The 22929-nt window shown below is 38.2% G+C and overlaps 1 protein-coding gene and 1 pseudogene across 1 annotated transcript in view; one reads left to right on the top strand and one right to left on the bottom strand.

Moving 5' to 3' along the window:
• The first annotated feature begins 296 nt into the window (after positions 1-296).
• The window catches only part of GTF2H5 (general transcription factor IIH subunit 5), a 30330-nt gene continuing 7697 nt past the window's right edge, over positions 297-22929 (top strand). Inside the window, exons 1-2 of the mRNA XM_037820578.1 lie at positions 297-353; positions 1180-1252. Of these exons, the coding sequence (XP_037676506.1) occupies positions 1218-1252 (35 nt within the window). The 5' untranslated portion in view covers positions 297-353; positions 1180-1217. The remainder of the gene's footprint in view (positions 354-1179; positions 1253-22929) is intronic.
• On the bottom strand, positions 10035-13221 carry LOC119521871 (annotated as a pseudogene).

Here is a 22929-nt window from a genome sequence, read left to right as displayed (position 1 = left end):
GACCCGCACACTGGGTCTGCTCCCGGCCTCTGCCCTCCGTGCCCGCCCCCACAAGCTCAGGCCCATCCTCCTCCTACCTGCCGGAACGCGGACTCTGCCCGCCCCCAACCGCTCACTCGGGCATCCAGTCCGTGAGGTGAGGAGGGAAGGCGCGGAACCCACCTTCTCCGCGGGTCCCAGCCACCACCCTCCTCCCTGGCCGCGGGTAGCACGTGACTCCGCCTCCGCCCTATGGGCCAGGTCTTCGCGCTGCCTCCCGCCAGAGCGCTCCGCCCACAAGAGCGTGGTGACGTGACACGTTGCTGGCGCAGTCGCACTCGGTCACCGGGGTTCGGCTGAGTCTGTGGGCAGAGGTACGTAACGGGCCTGGGAATTCGAGGGTAGAGTGGAGTCCGTGGGAGACGGAGGGTTCCGAAAAATGAAAGGAGTTGGGGAAAAGACTCAGGAATCTGCTCTCCACGTCCTGGGTTACTGGGCGGGTCCCCACCCTCTCTGAGTCTTTTCTGACAAGTTCGGACCGCCTTCACTGAGGACTGTCTTGTAGTGTTACAGATTTTGGGGGCATGCAGTGCTGTGTGCCCAGGTGAAGAACTTCACGGGTTTAATTGGCATACGCTGGAGGTTTCCTTCAAGTGCAAATCCTTGAGGGACATGAGTTGGTGAAAGGCCTGGCTTGTACCTTTTGTACGTTTTTTTGTTTTTTTTTTTTTCTGGCCTGGAGCTACTGCTTAGTCTTTTCGCTAGCTGTGAAATGAGATGGCTGGACTTATTATTATAAAGTTTTTAAGGCACCTGTCAGAATTACCATTCTGTAATTCCTGCCTTCCAGGATTTTAGCTGTTATACTCCTGGATGGGAAAGGAAATCTTTCAAATAATGGACATGTTTTAAACCTGGGTTGGGCACACTGTTGTGGGGTTATGCCTATTGCTTTCATTAAGATTAATTGACATCGGGTAGAAATTTGTTTGCAAGTAAAATTTATGCATTATTGAACCCAGAGACTCGTTTTAATCTTGTTAAAAGATCAGAATGTCTGTATGTCTTAATGTTAGCCCTATATCTTTCATGGACTTAAGTGTAGACATTAAATATTTGAAATGAGGCAGATCCTCAAAGTATATTCAAATTGATGTTTTGTTTTTTTTTTTAATTTTGTCACCTTATCCCTTTTATTAGCATTCTTAAGGTCATCTGCACCTTCTGAGTGGGAAAAGATGGTCAACGTCTTGAAAGGAGTGCTTATAGAATGGTTAGTAATTTTGATACTTTGTGAGTTTTAAATCTACCTTTTGAATTTTGATTTACATATATACCTCCTCTAAAATCCTGTTTTTTTTCCTGTAATTTCCAAATGAAATCAAATCTTTCCTGACTTCCTCAACTTCTGTTTTCTTACTTATATAACAAGTGGGGCAGATTTTGTTACTACATTCCTGGTACCAGATTCCAATGAGTCTGTTAAATTAATATAATTGGGATTCTTTCCAACAGTTTTTAGTTGCAGGCAGTTTATTTGTTAGATTAATACTGTGTGGAGAAACAGCCCTTGTAAATCCTTCAAATCATTAGGGGTTGACTAGAATTTTAGGGACTGCAATAATTCAGGAACTTGCCTAAATCTATTTCATTACAAACTACCGTCTTTTAAAGAGAGAGTAAGAAAGAAAAACAGAGCCACTTGAAGAAGGTCTCTTGAACTCCTTTACACATATCCCAAAGAAGAAACTAGAAACCATAATGGGCAGGGTTGAATTTCTGCAAACTAATCTAACATATAGGGCTTAGTTTTAACATGGGTTCATCTAGTTGTAATTCCTGAACTGTTAGATCAGTCTCCACTTGCCTATTTGGCCCACCAGGAATTCTGTCTCATCTGGGAACACTGCCTTGTGGACCCTCCCACTGTCTGAAATACTACTTTCTATGTTTTTGGGCCCCAAGATGATATCATCTTATGCTTGGCGAAATTGCCTCTCTGAGGTGAGCAATAACATGGAGCAATTCAAGGAACTCCAGGTAAATAGTTTGGTATCTTTGGAGCTTAGATTTTTGTCAATCTGTTTAGAGGGTCAGAATGATAAAATTGAGGCTGGAAAGATTGGTGGGGCCGATTCATGGGGGTTGTGGGGGGAAGCCTAGTATTCCATGCCTTTAAATTACTGAAGGGTTTAAAACGCAGGAGTTAACCTGATTAAATTTCCTGCCTTGTGGAGAAGATTAGAGAGGTTGTTAGACTAGAGTCAAGGAAACCAGTAAGGACTGCTATTGCAGTCTTTCAGGTAACAAGTGGTAGTGGCCTGAGCTAAGATGGTGCTTGACTAAACCCTAACTAGATCCCCCCTTTTCTTTGGTGATTTATGTGGCTAGCCTACAACTTTTCCCACTTCAAGAAATTGATAAGAGAAAAAAATCTATGGTTATACATCAGCAGCTGTGACGTCGTAGGTTAATAAAACTTAAAAACAATTAAATGGCATGATTTTTCCTGATCCACAGGGCTTTTCAGTATATTTCATGCATTCAACAAATATTTTAGTTCCAACTATTTATGAAGGCCCACTGTAATCCAGTTTGGCCTCATTTCAGCTAATAGCATCTTCACAGATTCCAGTTGGAAATTAGATCACATTCACAAGTCCAGGAGTTAGGACTTGAACATATCTTTTGGGGAGTGACATAATTCAATCCTTTTCAAGGAGTTTCTGCTTTCATGAAAGCTACATTGCAGTGGTGGAGGACAAACAGTACATAAGGCAATGGGAAAATCAGATAGCAAAAAGTATTATGAAAGGAATTAAAATAGAGAAGACTCATCAGGGAAGGTATCTCTGAAGATGTGATGATAAATTAGGATCTGAATGAAAAGAAAAAGAGAACCATGTACAAATTTGGGGAAAAGCATTTGAGACAAAAGCTGCTAACCTAGAGGTCCTGAGACGAGAAGTGATTTGAATGTTTGCCGATGGAAAGGCCAGTAGCGATGGAGCCCAATTGGCAGGGAAAGATATGAGGCAGAAAGGTGGCAGGCACTGTGTAACATAGGACTTCATAAACCAGGGTTGTTGGGATTTTCTGAAAGGAAGCCATTAGAGGGTTTCAATGATTGGAACAATATAATCTTATTTATATTTTTAAATGATCATTTTGGCTCTATAGAGACTAAGTAGTAGGGACAAAGAGTGAAAGCAAAAAGCCTGAAAACTAGGTGAGAGATGAGGATATCTTGGATTAGGGTAGTGGTCATGGGTATGGAGAAGTGAATGTACATGGGCTGTTTTAGAATCAGATACAGTAAATGTGGCAGGAATTAGAGAAACAGAAACCAAAGATTAGCTAAACTTCTAGCTTGAGCCATTGGGTGTATGAAGGTACTGATAACAGTGATGATGACAAGGCTGGAGGAGGAGAAAGACAAAACCCTAGAACACATCTGACATTTAAAGCAGCATAGTCCAAAAGAATTATAATATGATCCACATATGTAGTCTTAAATTTTCTACTAGCCACGTTAAAAAATTAAAATGAAAGAGATGAAAGTAAGAATATATTTTATTTAACCCAATATATCCAAAATATTCTTTCAACATGTACTAATTCTTCAAACTCTTACTAAGACTTCAAAATTGTACTGAGGCTTTTTTCATTTTAAGTTTTCAAAACCCAATATGTATTTGCACTTCACAATCATCTTGGTTCAAACTTGTCACATTTCAAGTGCTCATGTGTCTAGTGGCTACCTTATGGATAGTTCAGATTGAGAGTTTGGGTAGAAATTACACCAATAAAGGAAATTAAGAAGGAAAATAGTCTATGAGGGAGGAGGGAAGCTAAGAGAAGAAGTGTTTCGTGAAGGTGAGTCAATTTGTTACAAGTGGCAGTGAGAGATGGAATAACATGAAGACATACTGGACGTCATTGATTTTTTTTCCTAGAGAATGATCCATTTACACTTGAGAAGAATGTATATTCTGTTTTTAGATGAAGTGTTCTATATTTATATCTGTTAGGTCTAGTAAGTTTATAGTATTGTTCAAGTCCTCAGTTTCCTTATTGGTCTTCCATCTAGTTATCCTATCCATTATTGAAAGTAGATTAATTAATTTATATAGAACTGTTTTTCCCCCTTCAAATCTCAGTGTTTGCTTCATATATTTTGGGGCTCTGTTAAGTGTATGTATGTTTACAAATGCTATAGTGTCTTGATGCCTCAACCCTTTTATTAATATATATAGTGTCCTCCCTTTTAACATTTTTTGACTTAATGGCTACTTTGTCTGATATTAGTATAACCACCCCAGCTCTCTTTGGGCTTCTATTTGCATGGAATATTTTTTCTGTCCTTTCATTTTCAACCTACTTATGTCTGAATTTAAGGCAAGTCTCTTGTAAGCAGCATATAGTTGGGTCAAGTTTTTTTATCCATTCTGCCAATCTCTGCCTTTTGCCTGGAGAGTTTAACCCATTTACATTTAAAGTAACTACTGATAATGCAGGACTTCTCACATTTTGCTCTTTGGTTTTGTAAGTCTTAATACCATTATTGTCCTGCAGTTCTTCCACTGAAAGGTCATTGATTTTTGATAAGAGCTTTGTGTTAGTTTTAAAGGGCTACTGTGTCAGATATTACAAATTGGTTGGCTTAAACAACAGGAATTTGTTGTCTCAAATTTTTCAAAGCTATAAGTCCAACATCAAGGTGTTGCAAAGCCATGCTTTCTCCTGGAGTTTGGTGGTTCCAGTAGTAGCTTGCTGGCAATCTTGGCATTCTTTGGTGTGGAGATGCAGCTCTGCTTCTATCACATGACGGTCTCTCTCTCCTTTGGTTTCTTTTCACTGACTTCATCCAAATTTCCTCTGCTTATAAGGGCTTCAGCCATATTGGATTAAGACCCACACTGATTCAATTTGGCCTTATCCAGATAAGATCTTCAAAGACCTGTGAATGAGTTCATATCCATAGGACCTGGGGTTAGGACTTGAACATGTCTTTGTGGGGAACATGATTCAGTCTGCCACAAACTGATACAATGGAGTAGTGGAGTAGATGCCAGGTTGCAGTACTTGGAAAAGAGGAAGGGAGATGAGGAAGATAAACACAGGGACACAGTCTAGACAACTCTGAAAATTGCTGTGATAATGAGCAAAGGGGTTGAGAAATGGGTTGGTAGCTGAAAAGGGATATGGTAAGGGGCTTAGGTTCTTGTTATTTGTGTTGGTTTAATGTGAGAGACTAGAATATATGTTGATGAGACTAAACCACTACGAGGAGAGAGGTGTTCACTTGAGAATGCAAAGGGGATGAGAGTCAGAGCACAGTAGAAGAATTGATGGGAGGTAAAATGGTTCTTCCATTCTAAACTTGTAAGAGGAGCAAAGATAGATACAGACAAAGAAGATCTGGTGTTGCTGAGGTAAGAGAATTCCTGTCCAAATGCTTCTGTTTCCTAAGTGCAATGATAGGATTTCATCAGCTGAGAGTGAGAAGGATGGAAGTCTCCTTGAGTTCAATAATGCTTTGCCTGATAATATTTATGTTGTGGTTGTGAAACAAGCAGCAAAATACAAACTATAATTTCAGGGAAAAAAATAGAAAAATATCTAAGTAGAAAGCTGTATTCTCTCTTATGTGGTAGGACTATGGGCAAATATTTTCTTTTTGCTTTCTGTATCTTCCAAATTTTCTATAATGACTATGTATTGCTTTTATTAGAAAGGTATTAATAAACTTTTTAAAAAAATTCCTTTCCTGGAATTTAGAAGATTAGAGAACTAAATGCAAGAACTTAACCTGCAAATATTTCTTTTAAGCAGAAACAATTTTTTTTAACAAGAAACATTGAATTTAGAGAAATATTTTAAGATTGAAGTCTTAAGATTATTTAAAAGGAAAAAGCATATTCATTTTAGATTGCTTGCTCTTGATATCAGAGGACTTTCTGAATCACAAGACACATTCAATAAAAATGTATTCATTTCAGAACAAATTTGGTTTCCTGTTAGAACTAATATTCTTTGTCCATAAGTAAGTTTTCTATTTAGGAACATGCAGTCATTTAAGTGCCACCTTCATTATTTTGGCCAGATTTACTGTTTTTTGTTTTGTTGTTTTTGTTTTTTTCCATATCCATGAACTGTCTATACTGTGATTTTCTTAATATTTTACTGTAAAAGAATTTTTAATTGACTCATTTTTTTCCTTACATTTATTTTAAAAGGAAACTGAAGTACTACCATAAATAGGAACTCGATATTAATTGCCACAAATAGAAGGTAACCCAAAAATAAATACAGTAAACCAGAAAAGAGTTCCTACCATCTTTCAAATTTCTACCATCTATTGTTCTTCTAAGTCTTAAGATAGCTCTCTCTTGGTCGAAACTATGGTACCATTTTATTCATGTTTATGTATTCCAAATTATCTTCTGATGTTGGAGTATGGATTCTCCCTACGTTTTGGGAAACTCCAGGTTAATGTTATTAATAGATGAGATTCAGAAGCTGCACCCAGTGAGTTTGCACATTTGCCAGGTTGAAACTGTGCAAAAACTGCTGTTTGTTGTAATGGTTGGAAATAGGAAAGTAGCAGCTAAATAAATTTATAATTATAATTCATTTAATTCTTTAATCATGTGATCCACGTTAGACTATTAAAAAATATTATCTGTGCTTTAAGTCCTCAAGAATTTTTTTGTTCCTGTCAAAAATGTCCCTTTCTCCTGAAACTTATTTTTTTTTTTTGCCCACTAACTGAATGAGTCTGTATCCAACCAAGAAGGTGAGGTCACAGGAATGAAATGGCTGATCTGGAGAGGCAGGTCCTTCTAATTCCAATCTTCTGCGATCCCAGAAATTCTAAACACACAGTTCTGTTGTCTTTTGAAAAGGATTTTCTAGGTTTGAGGTATTAATTTGAGTGTTTTTCTTATTAATTTGTCATAATTAATATAAATATTTCCTGGCTGTTTTTTTAATGTTATTTTTTAAATTTAAAAGACAGATGTATACACATACACAGAGAAGAGAAATTGAGTGCGTGAGTCAGCCAGCTATTACTTTCTCTCTTTTGTTTTGTCCAATTCTCCTAAATTTAATCTTCATACCTGGATTTAATAAATATTCTCTTCTTTCTTCTTTTTGTTTTGTTTTGTTTTTTGTTTTTGTTTTGTTTTTTTGCTAAGAAACTAAACAATTGTCTAACCACACTTATTCCCTCCTTTAATGATATATGATACCTCCTTTATCATATGATTTTACTCCCCTTGTTACTCTCTCCAGCACAGCATCCTAAATCCATTTTTTTCTTTGTCGTTGTTGCCCATTCTAGAATAACCTTGGAATAACTTAGTGTATTTACAAAATAATTTTTGGAATGATGGCTGGAATTGCAGTAAGCCTGTATTTTAATTTGAAGCAAAAATGATGGCTGGGTTGCATCTTAAATTGCAAAACTCGAGGGTATCTCATTAGAATCTCTGCAGTGGGCTTTTGATTTAGCCTTATGGACAAAGAGTACAGATTTGTAAGCAGGTCTTGGGTATAAATTTTCTTTAATGGTTGGGTGAGATTTCTGCCAAGTTTGCTATTCTTTTATCATACCTCTGAATTCTGTCTGGGATCTAATGACCCTCTGTCCTCTATCACCTTGTTATTCAGTGTAGTCCATAGACTAACAGCAATAGCATAATCTGGGAACTTGGTAGAAATGCAGAATCTCAGATCTCCTGCCACATTTGCTAAGTGAGAATTATGTATACAGAAGATCTTGTTAAGATGGAGTTAAAGTTTGAGAAGCACTGTTAATCAGCTCAAGTTTGATGGTCAGTTCCGTTATGGGGAATTGTTTTGCACCAGAACTACTTAAATTTTATTTTGTAGATGGGTATAATCCTTGCAAAATTATTTAATTTTTCCCTTCAAGCTGAATTCTGGATATAGCCTGTACAATTTTTCAAAAGAGTAACTGTCTTCCTAAAAATACAAATATTCCAAAAAGACTCCAGGCCTAAGAAACCACATAGATTCACAAAGGGCATGGCCATACCCAATTGATACTTCATGATTAGGTTCAGTTGATGTTAGGATTGTAACTGGGAAAGTCCTGCAGTTTCCCTCATGTCTGCATGTACTGTCCAAGAAAAGATTGTTACTAATATGGTATCATTATAAGACTGTTTATTACTTCATAATATCCATGGATTGTATGTAGCATTTAGGTGTATTGTAGTACATATTTTCATAGGTCTGGAGTTTATAGGCAGTCCACTCAAGAATCTCCTAAAATTGCTTCCACTGTCCCAGTGTTTCTTCAAATTCCAGTCACTTTGCCATTCAAGGTAATCGGTGGCATCTTACATAGTACTGTTCTGGAGATCCAGTCCAGGCAGCCAGCAAACTACTTTTCAAACATGTATGGCCCAATTGAAGAAAGGAGACTTTTAATGTGACACTTGTCTTAGGCTGGCTTAACTAACTGCCCTGTTTAAACTCCATGTTCCTTTTAACTGATGTTGAGTCTGCAGTAAAGAGATTATAATGGTGGCCACTTAGGCCCAGCTAACAATAAATTGAAAAATCAAGGTACTTAATATAATAAGATTCTTTCCTCCTGAGGTTTATCAAATACCAAAATATAAGTCCAAATCAAAATTTTTAGGTTGATAAATTCATATTTTCATGTCAAAATAAGGCTGGTGAGCTCTCACTTCCTTCACCGTCATGGTGTGTGTGACTCCTAGCCTTGCAGTGTCTTCTCACAAGACTTAGAATCAAGCAGTTCCTGGCCAAGAATCACAAACAGTACCTTCCCGTTCCCTAGTGGATTCAAATGAAAACTGGCAGTAAAATCAGAGGAGACATTGGAGAAGAACCAAGCTGTCTCTAGGGAATGGAACATGCGATGGCACACGTATTTATGCGTACCAAGGTGACTAGCATCTTGCCAAGGTGAAAAAGTCACTCCTTCTGAACTCTCTTTATATGAGACTTTTTGTTTGAAAAATAATATTAAGGTTGGTTGAAACTTCCTCTTTGTTGAGATCTACCACCATCAACTGCCAGGCTCACGCCAATCATTTTCCCAAATCTAGCCAACCACAGCAATTACCAAAGCAAGGAACATACGCCCAACGTGTGTGTGTGTGTGTGTGTGTGTCCACTTCCAGTTGCTAGAGCAGACCCTTTGTGACAGTTACCGCGGTTGGTTTGGCAAGTGCTTCAGCAAGGGAGATTTGTTGCAGAGGTGCAGATTCCAGCTACTTTACAGCACATTGCTGAAATAGGTATAAGTAGGCCAGCCTTATCCTTAAAGAAAAAAAAAAGCTACAGGTTTGGCTTCTAAACATATATTGTATAGGAGAAGCAAGTAAGAAGAACTAAGGTAAAACCAGTTTATTGTTACATTCTTTCAGCACATTTATAAATCTTTTGTCGGTCTTTGCTTCTTAGTAGGCCATGTTCACTGAAGTTTCCCAGCACCCAGAACAGTGACTGACATATATATATAGAAGAAGCTTAGTAAATAGTCACTGACAGAATGAATTGTTAACAGAATTGAGTCTCAGCCTCAATTTTGTGATCTCAGCCTAAATCCCAGGTTTTTAAAGTCCTTTAGAACCTCTCTCATAGCACAATGAGAATCAGGGTAGATGAGAATAAGTTCTTGATAAATTGAATTCCATATTCGGTATACACTAGACCTCCTTTTTGACAAGTTGTATCAAAGTAGCTTTTAAATGAAGTGGCTGTTGTCATCCAATTGTAGCTTTTAAAAAACAGGCACCCACCAAGTTGCCAAAGTGGATTTTACAATCATGATGCAAGTGCAGTCTTAAGAAGCAGCTGATGTAGAAAACAGTTTTGTGATAGGTTTTTATTTTTTAACATCAGAATTCCATTTCTTGAACTTTATCTTAAGGCAATGAACAGAACTGCCGATAAAGATATATGTACCTGCATATTTTAATAAAACCTGTGTTGATTATGGCATATTTTTATCATAAAATAATGTAGTTGTTAAAATATTTGAAGACATTTTAAGTGATACGGGACAATGATATTGTACAATACAATGTTAAATGATAAAAGCTGAATGCCATTAATAGAGAACACTTACTGAGTGTTTACTATGTGACAGATACTGTACCAACTACTTGGTAATATTCATTTGGTTCTCACAGTAACCCTATGAGGTAATTTTATTATTATTATTAAAGAAGCTTTCCTTGAAGGTTTTTAGTTCCAGGCTACCTGTTACTCTTCTGCAGCTCTCCTCTCAAATTGTTAGTGATTTTAGTGTCCTCTGTGGTGTCGTACCTGTCGGGATATCCAGTTTCAGATCCTGTTGCGGAAAGCAATTAAACTTAGTCAAACCAATTTTTATGGTTTCATTAAGTTCTGGACTTTGTGCCATCAGTTTTTCTTCACCAGTAGTTATCTGATCAAGAAAGGTGTTACACTGGTTCTCATTAGCTGCTTTTTGTCCACTTAATTTTTCAGTAGTTTCTGAACCTGAAGCCTCACAACTTTGATTTATAACCTTCAATAAGTTCTGAATTTCCTCTTTTATTTAAGGAAGGTATTCACTGCTCAGAAACAAAGTGTGCTTGTGTTCAGAGCCTCACATTTCTGTTCAGTCTCTTGAGATATTATTTCAGTCTTGTTATTGAGTTTATTATAGTGTTTTATAGACTCTTCAACCAATTTTGTACCTTCTTGGTTAAAATGCCTGAGTTCTTGTGACAAGTCATCAGAATCAGCAAAAAATTTTGTGCTGTGAGAAGTTGTTTTGTTGATTATATCCTTAGATTTCTGCTCTATGTTTTTTTGGACACTACTGAGTCGTTTCTGGATGTTTTCACACTTTTCCTTTAAAGCACAAAATCTTTCTGCCCAAAGACTGATGAACTGGCAAATTTCACGCGAATGGGTTTGCTTCATTGTCTTCAAGTCTTCCATTAAGTTTTCACATCAGCCAGGGAAGAAACTCTATTTTCTTATAGTTGGTGTAGATTGTTACAGTGTCCTGAGAAAGCCATCCATTTCCTTTTTCTGATGTTCTGTCTTACTAGCCACTGTCAGTAAAGTCTTGAAAATATGCTTTATTTGACTGTTGATTTTCAGCATAGATACCACATTAGGGGATAAAATGTCTCCATTGAACTTAAAAGGTCAGTCTTAAGTACATCAATCAATTTCTGAAGTGCAGTTTTACTTTCAGTCGCTAATGATTATTCTTTTAATGTCATATTGGAAATCCCAGAAACATGAGTAGACACATTTTCTGGAATAGATGTGAGAGAGCCAAGTGCTATTGTAGTAATGGTGTCTAAAGCAGAGACATTGGAAGACAGCAGATTACCAAACAAGGTCTTGTGAACTTCTAGCATGGCCTTTTGTTTTGAGCTGCCATTCTTAATTAATTGTTCCACATTATTAAACAGACTATTCAGGTTTTTGCCAAAAATTTCCTGAGCTTCTGCATTATGTTCATCAATTGCCTTCTTACAATCCAGTTTGGAAGGAAGTTCAGGTACATCTTTTGTAGTTTCTTCAGCTGTGTTAAGTAAACTGCTGGCGGCATCATGAAGTTTCTCCTTAGTATTTTCCAAAGCTGACATGATATATTCTTTCACAAGTTGTGATTTAGTTTCTTACAAATTTTTTTGCGTGTTTTCAGGTTCCTGTGCCTTATTTTGCAGGTCACATTTACATTGGTCAAGTTCATTTTTATTATCTATGAACAACTCTGTAACCCTACTTGGCTCCTCCTCAATGGCACCAATTTTTTCAATGAATTCTACAGTTTGTTCTTCTTGAACAGTTAGTTGTCCATCCATGGTTCTAAAAGTTTCTTCAGAAATGTATATGCCATTTTTCTCTCAGGCTACAGCAAGATCTCATTTCAGGTGCTCTATCTCTTCTGTATACTCCTTAATAAGAGCTTTTTTTGGTGAGTTTCTAATTAACTTCAGGCTTATTTAATATGTTCTTTGCTCTATGAGCATGTTCCAAAGTACTCAGTTTCCTTAAGACAGAGAGATGCAAGAGTAATTGTTGCAATTATAGATGTCCTTATATGTCCCCCAAGTGAATCCTGAAGGATTCTAGTTAGTTTAGATTCTCGACAAGGAACATGAAGTGTTCTTTCTACAAGAGCAGTAATAACCCTTCCCAAAGTTAACAGAGATTGATTCATATCCCCAGCTTCCTGAGCTCTCTTGCCACCTGCTCGAGAACGGCCAATGTTTTTCCTTCTGGCAAGATCATCCAAGTTTAACTTTCCAATTTTAACAAGCTCCTCTCCATCAGTAGTAGTTTTTTTCATATGTATTGTAACAGAGAAAACTGAGTGGGAATGACTAGAGTATGCATTCATCAGAGTTGCTGCAGTTGTCCTTTTGCTGCCCCCTTCTCCAGAATTTGATAGACTGCATCCTTCTTGTGGACTGTAATTTCTTCTAAATCTTTATCACTCCCTTCTTGTTGTGGGGATCATCAAACATCTGGAGTCTGTCGGAAACATCAGTAGATGGATTAAGGAGATGAAAAAGTTCTTCGTTATAGACTTCCAACAGAGACATTTTGACTGAAAATTCATTATCATTATCAGTAAGCTTCTCAAAAATTTGATGAAGGGTACGTGGAATTATTACCAGCCAAGGGATCCTCCTCCCAGGTAAACTCTTCATTAGGTGATCTTTCACCTTCCATTGTAAAGGTTTTTCCAGTGCCAGTTTGACCATATGCAAAGATAGTGCAATTATAGCCCATAATAACTTCATCCAGAATTGAGCATACAGCACTTCAGTAAACATGTATTTGTTTAGCGAGTGCACCAAAAACTTGCGTCTCACCACACTTGGACGTTCTTCCCCTTCTCCTCTTTCTTCTTCATGGAAGAATTCTGTTGGGACACCATGACGTTCCATGCCAAAAAATCAAGTACTGATCACAGGCTCCAGCCCGGCAGGGAGCAGAAGGGACAAGGCAGCTAGGGCCTAGGCACAGCTGGAATGCACACCTCCCCTGCTGGTTTCTGGCTCAACCTGGGAGAACCGAGGCATGAAACTAGGCTCCTCCGCTTTCCATTCTGAACTCTTGTCATAAGTTTTAAGACCGAGAAGTATGAGTACTCCAGCTTCACTCTTTTTTTTTCAAAAGGGCCTTAGCTATTCGGGGTCCCTTACCCTTTTATATAAATTTGATAATTGGCTTTTTCCATTTCTGCGAAGAAAGTTGTTGGAATTTTTTTTTTTAATATCTTCATTTTATTGATATATATTCACATTGTTGGAATTTTTATTGGGATCGCATTGACTCTATAAATTGCTTTGGGTAGTAATGACTTCTTAATGATATTTAGTCATCCAATCCATGAACAGGGAATATCCTTATTTAGGTCTTCTTTACTTTCTGTTACAATGTTTTGTGGTTTTCTGTGTACAAGTCCTTTACATCCTTTGGTTAGATTTATTCCTAGATTTTTGGTTCCTGTAGTTGCTATTGTGAATGGAATTCTTTTCTTGATTTCCTCCTCAGAAGCATTATTGATTTTGGGGTGTAGATCTTGTACCCTGCCACTTTGCTGAATTCATTTATTAGCTCTAGGAGTTTTGTTGTGTTGTTTGTTTTCTTTTTCTTTTTCCTTTTTTTTTTTTTCAGAGTTTTCTGTATACAGGATCATATCTGCAAAGAAGTAAAGTTTTACTTCTTCCTTCCAATTTGGATGCCTTTTATTTCTTTTTCTTGCTGAATTGCTCTGGCAAGAACTTCTAGTACAATGTTGAACAACAGTGATGACAGTGACCATCCTTGTCTTCTTCCTGTTCTTAGAGGGAAAGCTTTCAGTCTTTCACCATGAAGTAGGATGTTAACTGTGGGCTTTTCATATATGCTGTTAGTTATGTTGAAGAAGTTTCCTTCTATTCCTAATGTTCTAAGTGTGCTGTATTATGTCAGATGCCTTTTCTGCATCAATTGAGATGATCGTGTTGTTTTTTTCTTTTCCTTCATTCTGTTAATGTGGTGTATTACCTTAATTGATTTTCTTATGTTGAACCACCCTTGCATACCAGAGATCAATCCCATTTGATTGTGGTTTATAATTCTTTTAATATGCTGTTGGATTGATTTGCTAGTATTTTGTTGAGGATTTTTGCATTTATCTTCATAAGAGATATTGGTCTGTAGTTTTCTTTTCTTGGGATATCTTTATCTGGCTTTGGTATGAGGATGATGTTGACCTGGTAGAATGAATTAAGAAGTGTTTCCTCCTCTTCAATTTTTTGGAAGAGTTTGAGCAGAATTGGAGTTAATTCTTGGAATGTTTGGTAGAATTCCACTGTGAAGCCAGTTGGTCCTGGGCTTTTCTTTGTTGGGAGGTTTTTGATTTCTGCTTCAATCTCTTCTAATTGGTTTGTTGAGATCTTCTATTTCTTCTTGAGTCAACTTAGGCAGTTTTTCTGTTTCTAAGTGTTCATCTAGGTTATCTAATTTATCAGTATACAGTTGTTCATATTATCCTCTTATAGTCCTTTTTATTTCAGCAGCATTGGTAGTAATGTCCCCCTGTTCATTTCTGATGCTTGTTATTTGTATCCTCTCTCTTTTTCTTTGTCTCTTTACCTAAAGGTCTGTTGATTTTATTGATCTTCTCAAGGAACCAACTTTTGGTTTTGTTGGTTCTCTCTACTGTTTTCTTGTTTTCTATTTCATTTATCTCTGCTCCAATCTTTGTTATTTCCTTCCTTCTGTATTTTAGGTTTAGTTTGCTTTTCTTTTTCTAGTTCTTCCAGTTTTGATGTTAGGTCCCTGATTTGAAGTCTTTCTTCTTTTTTGATGTAAGCATTTAGATCTATAAATTTCCCTCTCAGCATTGCCTTCACTGCATCCCGTAAGTTTTGATATGTTGTATTTTCATTTTCATTCACCTCAAGATATTTCCTAATTTCACTTCTGATTTCCTCTTTAGGCCATTGGTTGTTTAAGAGTATGTTATTTAATTTCCAATATTTGTGAATTTTTCCATTTCTCCCTCTGTTATTGATTACAGGCTTCATTACATTGTGGTCAGAGAATATACATTATAAGATTCAAATATTTTTGAATTTATTGCATCTTGTTTTGTGATCCAACATTTAGTCAATCCTGGAGAATGATCATGACCACTTGAGAAGAATGCATATTCTGTTTTCATTGGGTGTAATGTTCTATATATGTCTGTTAGATCTAGTTGATTTAGTTTATCATTCAAGTCCTTTACTTCCTTATTGATCTTTTGACTTGAATTTCTGTCCATTATGAAAATTAGTGTATTAAAGTCTCCTGCTATTAATGTAGAACTGTCGGTTTCTCCTTTCAAATCTGTCAGTATTTGCTTCATCTATTTTGGGGCTCTACTATTAGGTGCATATATTTATAATTATTACAGCTTCCTGTTGAATTGTCCCCTTTATCAGTATATAATGACTGTCTTTGTCCCTTGTAACTGTTTTTGACTTAAAGTCTGTTTTATCTGATGTTAGTATAGCCATCCCAGCTCTCTTCTGGTTACTACTTGCATGGTATATATTTTTTTCCATCCTTTCACCCTCAGCTTACTTGTATTTTGGATTTAAAGTGAGTCTCTTGCAGACAGCATATAGTTGCATCATGCTTCTTTATCCATTCTGCCAGTCTCAGTCTTTAGACTAGAGAGCTTAATCCATTTACATTTAAAGTCACTACTGATAATACAGCACTTTCTTCTGCCATTTTGCTAATTAGCATTTGTAAGTCTGATACCTTTTTTGTCCCTCACTTCTGTTAAAACCTACATTTATATTAATTTGTGTTTGTGTGTGTGTGTGGTTGTGAGAAGGCACACATTGAGTGTCTTGTCACTTCCATCTGGATATATTTTTTCATCTATTTTCTTTATGGTTACCATGAGGTTAAAATTTAACATCTTAAATATGTAACAATCTTATTTGCTTTGATACCAACTGAATGTCAATAGCATGCACATGTACTTCTCCATCCCCCCATGTTTTATTTTGTACTTCTTACCACTTATTTATATCTTCGTGCATTGTATTTCCAAAAATATAGATTTATCATTCCTTTTTATGCTTTTGCATTTTGGCACCTGTAGGAAGTAAGAAGTGGAGTTACATACCAAACAATGTAATACAATTATATTGACATTTATAATTACCTAAGTGGTTCTCTTTACACAGTTCTTTATTTCTTTATGCTGCTTTGAACCACTGTCTAGTGTCCTTTCCTTTTAGTCTGAAGAACTCCCTTCGGCATTGCTTCTAGGGCAGGTCTAATGGTGATGTACTCCCTCAGCTTTTGTTTCTCTGAGAATGTCAGGATCTCTCCCTCATTTTTGAAAGAGAGTCTCACCAGATATAAAATCCTTGGCTGGCATTTTCTTTTTTCCCTTCAGCACTATAATTATTTTAAACCTGCCTTCTTACTTCCATGGTTTCTGGTGAGAAATTGGCACTCCATCTAATTGGGACACTCTTTGTACTTAACACGTTGCTTTTCTCTTGCAGCTTTCAGAACTGTTTCCTTGTCCTTTGCATTTTTTTTTTTCATTTTTATTGAGATTGTTCAGATACCGTACAATTATCCAAAGATCCAAAGTGTACAATCACTTGCCCCTGGGTACCCTCATACAGCTGTGCATCCATCACACTTAATTTTTGTTCAATTTTTAGAAACTTTTCATTACTCCAGACAAGAAATAAAGTGAAAGATGAAAAAAGAAAAAAAGAAAAGGAAACTGTAATCCTCCACTATCGCTAACCAACCCCCCTTAATTGTTGACTCGTAGTATTGATATAGTACATTTGTTACTGTTTATGAAAAAATGTTGAAATACTACTAACTGTAGTATATAGTTTGTAATAGGTATATAGTTCTTCCCTATATGCCCCTCTATTATTAACTTCTAATTGTATTGTCATACATTTGTTCTGGTTCATGGAAGTGATTTCTAGTATTTGTACAGTTGATCATGGACATTGCCCACCATAGGATACAGTTTTATACATTCCCATCTTCTGACCTCCAACTTTCCTTCTGGTGACATATATGACTCTGAGCTTCCCCTTTCCACCTCATTCACACACCATTTGGCGCTGTTAGTTATTCTCACATCTTGCTACCAACACCCCTGTTCATTTCCAAACATGTGAGTTCATCCTAATTCAACATTCTCCTCATATTAAGCAACCACTCCCCATTCTTAAGCCTCGTCCTATATCTTGGTACCTTATATTTCATGTCTATGAGTTTACATATTATAATTCGTTCCTGTCAGTGAGACCCTGTAATAATTGTCCTAATGTGTCTGGCTTATTTCACTCAGTATATTGCCCTCGAGGTTTTGTCATCAACCCATTTTTTTTTTAATATGGTTTTGTTCACTCACCATACATTCCATCCCAAGTAAATAATCGATGGTTTTCTGCATGGTCATACATTTATGTGTTCACCACCTTCACCACTATCTATATAAGAGCATCTACATTTCTTCCACAAGGCAGAAGGGAGAGTCAAAGAAGGTAGAGAGGCAAAAGAAAGAGGGAAAAAAAATGGCAGCTAGGAAGCAGCAAAAGGAAAAATAACCTTAAATCAAAGTAGAATAAAGAATCAGACAATACCACCAATGTCAAGTGTCTAACATGCCTCCCCTATCCCCCCCTCTTATCTGCATTCACCTTGGTATATCACCTTTGTTACATTAAAGGAAGCATAATACAATGATTCTATTAGTTAGTCTCTAGTTTATGCTGATTGCATCCCTCCCCCAATGCCTCCCCATTTTTAACACCTTGCAAGGTTGACATTTGCTTGTTCTCCCTCATAAAAGAACATATTTGTACATTTTATCACAATTGTTGAATACTCTAGATTTCACCAAGTTACACAGTCCCAGCCTTTATCTTTCCTCCTTTCTTGTGGTGTCTCACATGCTCCCCACCTTCCTCTCCCAACCGTATTCATAGTTACCTTTGTTCAGTGTACTTACATTGTTGTGCTACCATCTCCCAAAATTGTGTTCCAAACCACGCACTCTTGTCTTCTATCACCCTGTAGTGCTCCCTTTAGTATTTCCTGTAGCACAGGTGTCTTGTTCACAAAGTCTCTCATTGTCTGTTTGTCAGAAAATATTTTGAGCTCTCCCTCCTGTTTGAAGGACAGCTTTGCTGGATACAGGATTCTTGGTCGGCGGTTTTTCTCTTTCAGTATCTTAAATATATCACACCCCTTCCTTCTTGCCTCCGTGGTTTCTGCTGAGAGATCCGCACATAGTCTTATGAAGCTTCCTTTGTATGTAATGGATTGCTTTTCTCTTGCTGCTTTCAGGATTCTCTCTTTGTCTTTGACATTTCATAATCTGATTATTAAGTGTCTTGGCGTAGGCCTGTTTATATCTCTTCTGTTTGGAGTATGCTGCGCTTCTTGGATCTGTAATTTTATGTCTTTCATAAGAGATGGGAAATTTTCATTAATTATTTCCTCTATTATTGCTTCTGCCCCCTTTCCCTTCACTTCTCCTTCTGGGACACCAATGATATGTACATTATTGTACTTTGTTTCATCCTTGAGTTCCCGGAGACGTTGCTCATATTTTGTCATTCTTTTCTCCATCTGCTCCTTTGCGTGTAGGCTTTCAGGTGTTTTGTTCTCCAGTTCCTGGGTGTTTTCTTCTGCCTCTTGAGATCTGCTGTTGTATGTTTCCATTGTGTCTTTCATCTCTTGTGTTGTGCCTTTCATTTCCATAGATTCTTCTAGTTGTTTTTTTGAACTTTTGATTTCTGCCATATACATGTCCAGTGCTTCCTTTACAGCCTCTATCTCTTTTGCAATATCTTCTCTAAACTTTTTGAATTGATTTAGCATTAGTTGTTTAAATTCCTGTATCTCAGTTGAAGTGTATGTTTGTTCCTTTGACTGGGCCATAACTTTGCTTTTCTTAGTGTAGGTTGTAATTTTCTGTTGTCTAGGCATGGTTTCCTTGGTTATCCAAATCAGGTTTTCCCAGACCAGAACAGGCTCAGGTCCCAGAGGGAAGAAATATTCAGTATCTGGTTTCCCTGAGGGTGTGTCTTAGAAAATTGCTCCACCCATTGATGCCTCAGGTCACTGTGCTTTTCTGCCCAGCAGGTGACGCCTGTCAGCCTATAATTCTTGACTGGTGTGAGGAGGTATGGCCGTGTTCCCCCAGGCTCTGGGGTCTGGTTCTGAATGGAAAGGGCCCCACCCCTTTCTTCCTAGAGAAGACAGAGCCCCCAGGTGGAGGTCATTAGCATTTCAATGGTCCCACTCTCTGCTTGTGCTGTCTCCACCCTTCCCCAAGTCACAGCCCTAGAAACTGAAAATGACTGGGGCTTTCTCCACTGAGCCAAAAAAGAAACAGTCCCCTTCAGACCCAGTCCAAGGCGACCCTCCGGCTCCCCCAGGTCAGTCGTCACCCAAAGCCTCTGTCTGTTTTTGGGGATGCATACCTGTAGTGAGCAGTTCACACTCGCTACTTAAAACCCCAGTTGGAGCTCAGCTGAGCTATATTCACTTGCTGGGAGAGAGCTTCTCTCTGGCACCACGAGGCTTTGCAGCTCGGGCAATGGGGGAGGGGGTCTCATGACTTGGATCCTCAGGTTTTACTTACAGATTTTATGCTGTGTTCTCAGGCATTCCTCCCAATTCAGGTTGGTGTATGATGAGTGGATGGTCTCGTTTGTCCCCCCGCAGTTATTCTGGATTATTTACTAGTTGTTTCTGGTTTTTTGTAGTTGTTCCAGGGGGACTACTTAGCTTCCACTCCTCTCTATGCCGCCATCTTGCCCGAGTCTGTCCTTTGCATTTGATAGTGTGATCAGTATATGGCAGAGTGTATTTTTCTTCATGTTTATCCTGTTTGGTGTCCTCTGAGCTTCTTGGATTTGCATATTCACATCTTTTGCTAAGTTGGGAAGTTCTCTGTCATTATTTCTTTGAATATTCTTTCTGTCCCTTTCTTCCTCTTGGACTCCCATAATGAATGTATTGGTGCGCTTGGTAGTATCCCATAGCTGTCATAGGCTATTTTTGCTTTTAATATTTCTCTTTTCTTTTTGCTCCTCATCCTGACTTATTGCAAGTGTCTTGTCTTCAAGTTCACTGATTCTTCTGCCAGCTACATTTGTTCTTGAAACCCTCCTTGGAATTTTTCTTTTCAGTTATTGTGGTCAACTCCATTAGTTCTGTGTTCCAGTTTGCTAATGCTGCCATTTGCAAAATACCAGAACAGATTGGCTTTTATAAAGGGGGTTTATTTGGTTGCAGAGTTATAGCCCTAAGGCCATAAAAGTGTCCAAAACAGAGGCATCAACAGTAGGTTGCCTTCACTGAAGCACACCATTGGCATCCAGAGAACCTCTGTTAGCTGGGAAAGCATGGACCCATGGCTGGCTTCTGCTCCAGGGTTCTGGTTTCAAGATGGCTTTCTCCCAGGACGTTTCTCTCTCAGCGTCTAGGAGTGTTCTCTTACTTTCTTCCAGGCAAATTCTGGACTAGCAAAAGTCTACTTCCAGTGGCCATCTCCAAAATGACTCTCTTGGCTGTAGCACCAACTTCTGTCTATGAACTTTTTTATAGAACTCCAGTGATTCAATTAAGACCACCCTGTATGGGTGGGGTAACACCTCCATGGAAACACTCAACCAAAGAATTCCAACCTAATCAACACTAATAGATGAGCTCCTACACGATTGCATCAAAGAACATGGCATTTTGGGGGACATAATACATCCAAACCAGCACATTTTGTTTGGTTCCTTTTTAAAATTTCTGTCTCTTTATTTAGATTCTCATTTTGTTCATTCATTGTTTTCCTGATATCCTTTTGTTCTTTGTACTTTCTTTCATCTCCTTGAGCATTTTTTAAGATCATTGTTTTAAAAGCTTTATTTGGTATGTCCTTATTCTTGTCTTTGTTGGTGTTTTCTGTATTTTTATCCTCTCCCTTTGGATAGGCTATCATTTCCTGTTTCTTTGTCTTGTATTCTTTTGTTACACTCTTTACATTTGAATATTTTAAAATGTAAACTCTGGAATTTACTCCCTGGGATATCTGTTTCTTGGTTTCATAACCAGCTTGTATTCAAATAGAGATTTTTTTATGCTTCAGCCCTCCTATCAGGAAGGTCTGCCCAAGGCAAATGCAACATGCAGGGTTTTCCCTGTCTTTCTGGGCTTCTGTCTTGCCCTCAGCTTTTGCTTGTTGTTTTGGGGTTTCCCTGTTTGCAGGAATTTGGCTGTCCCCTCTATTACCCAGGAGACAGACCTCTCACTCTCAGGTATTTGATACTGGCAAGCCTTTATCCCAGACTATCCAACTCTATAGCTTTTTACACACCTTTTGTTGTCTCACCTGCTGCTTTTGCCTAGATGGCAAATTCTGGGAGGGGCGTCATCCCAGAGAGGACTTTTCCAAGTCAGACTTCCCCAGCCAAAGCAGGGCCAGGGACCCACAAAGAGGGTGCTGCCCATCTCCAAAGTGACCTTGGGAAGGGATTAGGAAGGGCTCTACAATATTTTCCAATGGCTCCCCAAAGCTGAGCTTTCCTGGCCTGCCCAGGAGCTACAGCCCTTCAGCTAACTGTCCCCTGCAGCCCTGAGGAGACTCTGTGTCTTTAAATCTCCACCGCCTCCACCCCTGTTTGGAGAACAGTGGAAACCATAGCAACCCTCAGAGCTGAAAACCGCAATCCAAATTCGTAATCAAAAGCTGTGATTAGCAATTGACCATGCCTACCTCCATTTTGGGGATGAGGATTTTTGCGTCCCTTTCTGTCACCAGTAGCTAGGGACTGGATCCCATGGTGACCTTCCAAGAGAGTGGGGTATGGGTGCCAGTAGCCTCCCCACAGAGAGAGTAATTTACTGTTCTTTACCATACTATCAGCGTCTTCCTCCTGTTCTTCTCTGTATGTTGGGCAGTATTCTGGCCTCTGGAGTTTCAAAATAGTTGTTTCAGACAGTTACACCTGTTTCATAGTTGCTTTGGTGGGAGGGCTGAGTCCTGGAGCTTCCTCTTCTGCCATCTTCTCCAGAAGTCTTCACAATTGCTCTCCTAAATACATTTTTAACTCTCTTGCCCTTCTGTCAGTCACATCAGCCGAATGTCATTAAATCCATCTCTCCACCTGCTCTGTATCTTTACCTCCACAACCCTAAATGGCTGGAGGAAAACATGCAAGCATACTGACTGATCTTATTGAAATTCATGGCTGTTAAATTCATGTGGACCCTTAATGCAAGCCGGCAGACCTGCTGTGTTTCCCTATCCATTCATTCTCCCACTTTCCTAGAAAAGTTGTCATATTTCATTAAATCTCATTAAGATAAAAATCTATCAATATTTTATATACCTCTAAGAAAAATCACTCCCAGTTATACTATAGCGTGCCATTAATTGTAAGACTCATCCCAATTTCAGAGATGTTAAAATGTAGGGGGAAAAATGTGCTTCTTTGAATAGATAAAATATGATAGTTCATACCTTCATCTTCTCTTACCCCAGACAACTTCCTTGTTCTCACCTTCAGCTTAAGGCTGCCTGTTTCACTGAGAAAATAGAAGCAATCAGAAGACAGCATCCACAAGTCTGTGAACATGTGCTCATATACTCCACTTTCCCGTAGTCACTATGGACTCCTATCTAAAGCTCACCTCTCCACTTGCAGTCTAGACCCCTTCCCCTCTTGCTGATTTAAAGAAACTTCTTCAGCAGTTTTCCTCTTTTTCCCCTTCTTTATCAACTTCTCGTTTCCCTCTTGGTCTTCTCACTCAACATATTAGCATGCTATAATTTCCCCCTTCTGGGGGAAGAAACTCTTTGATTCCCACATCTCCTTCCAGCTTCCACTTTATTTTTCTGCTCTTCTTTAT

Source organism: Choloepus didactylus, chromosome 2 (assembly GCF_015220235.1).
Source record: "Choloepus didactylus isolate mChoDid1 chromosome 2, mChoDid1.pri, whole genome shotgun sequence".
Classification (NCBI taxonomy): domain Eukaryota; kingdom Metazoa; phylum Chordata; class Mammalia; order Pilosa; family Megalonychidae; genus Choloepus; species Choloepus didactylus.
The sequence above is the reverse complement of the archived record's forward strand: the minus strand, read 5'-3'. Positions and strand labels throughout refer to the sequence as shown.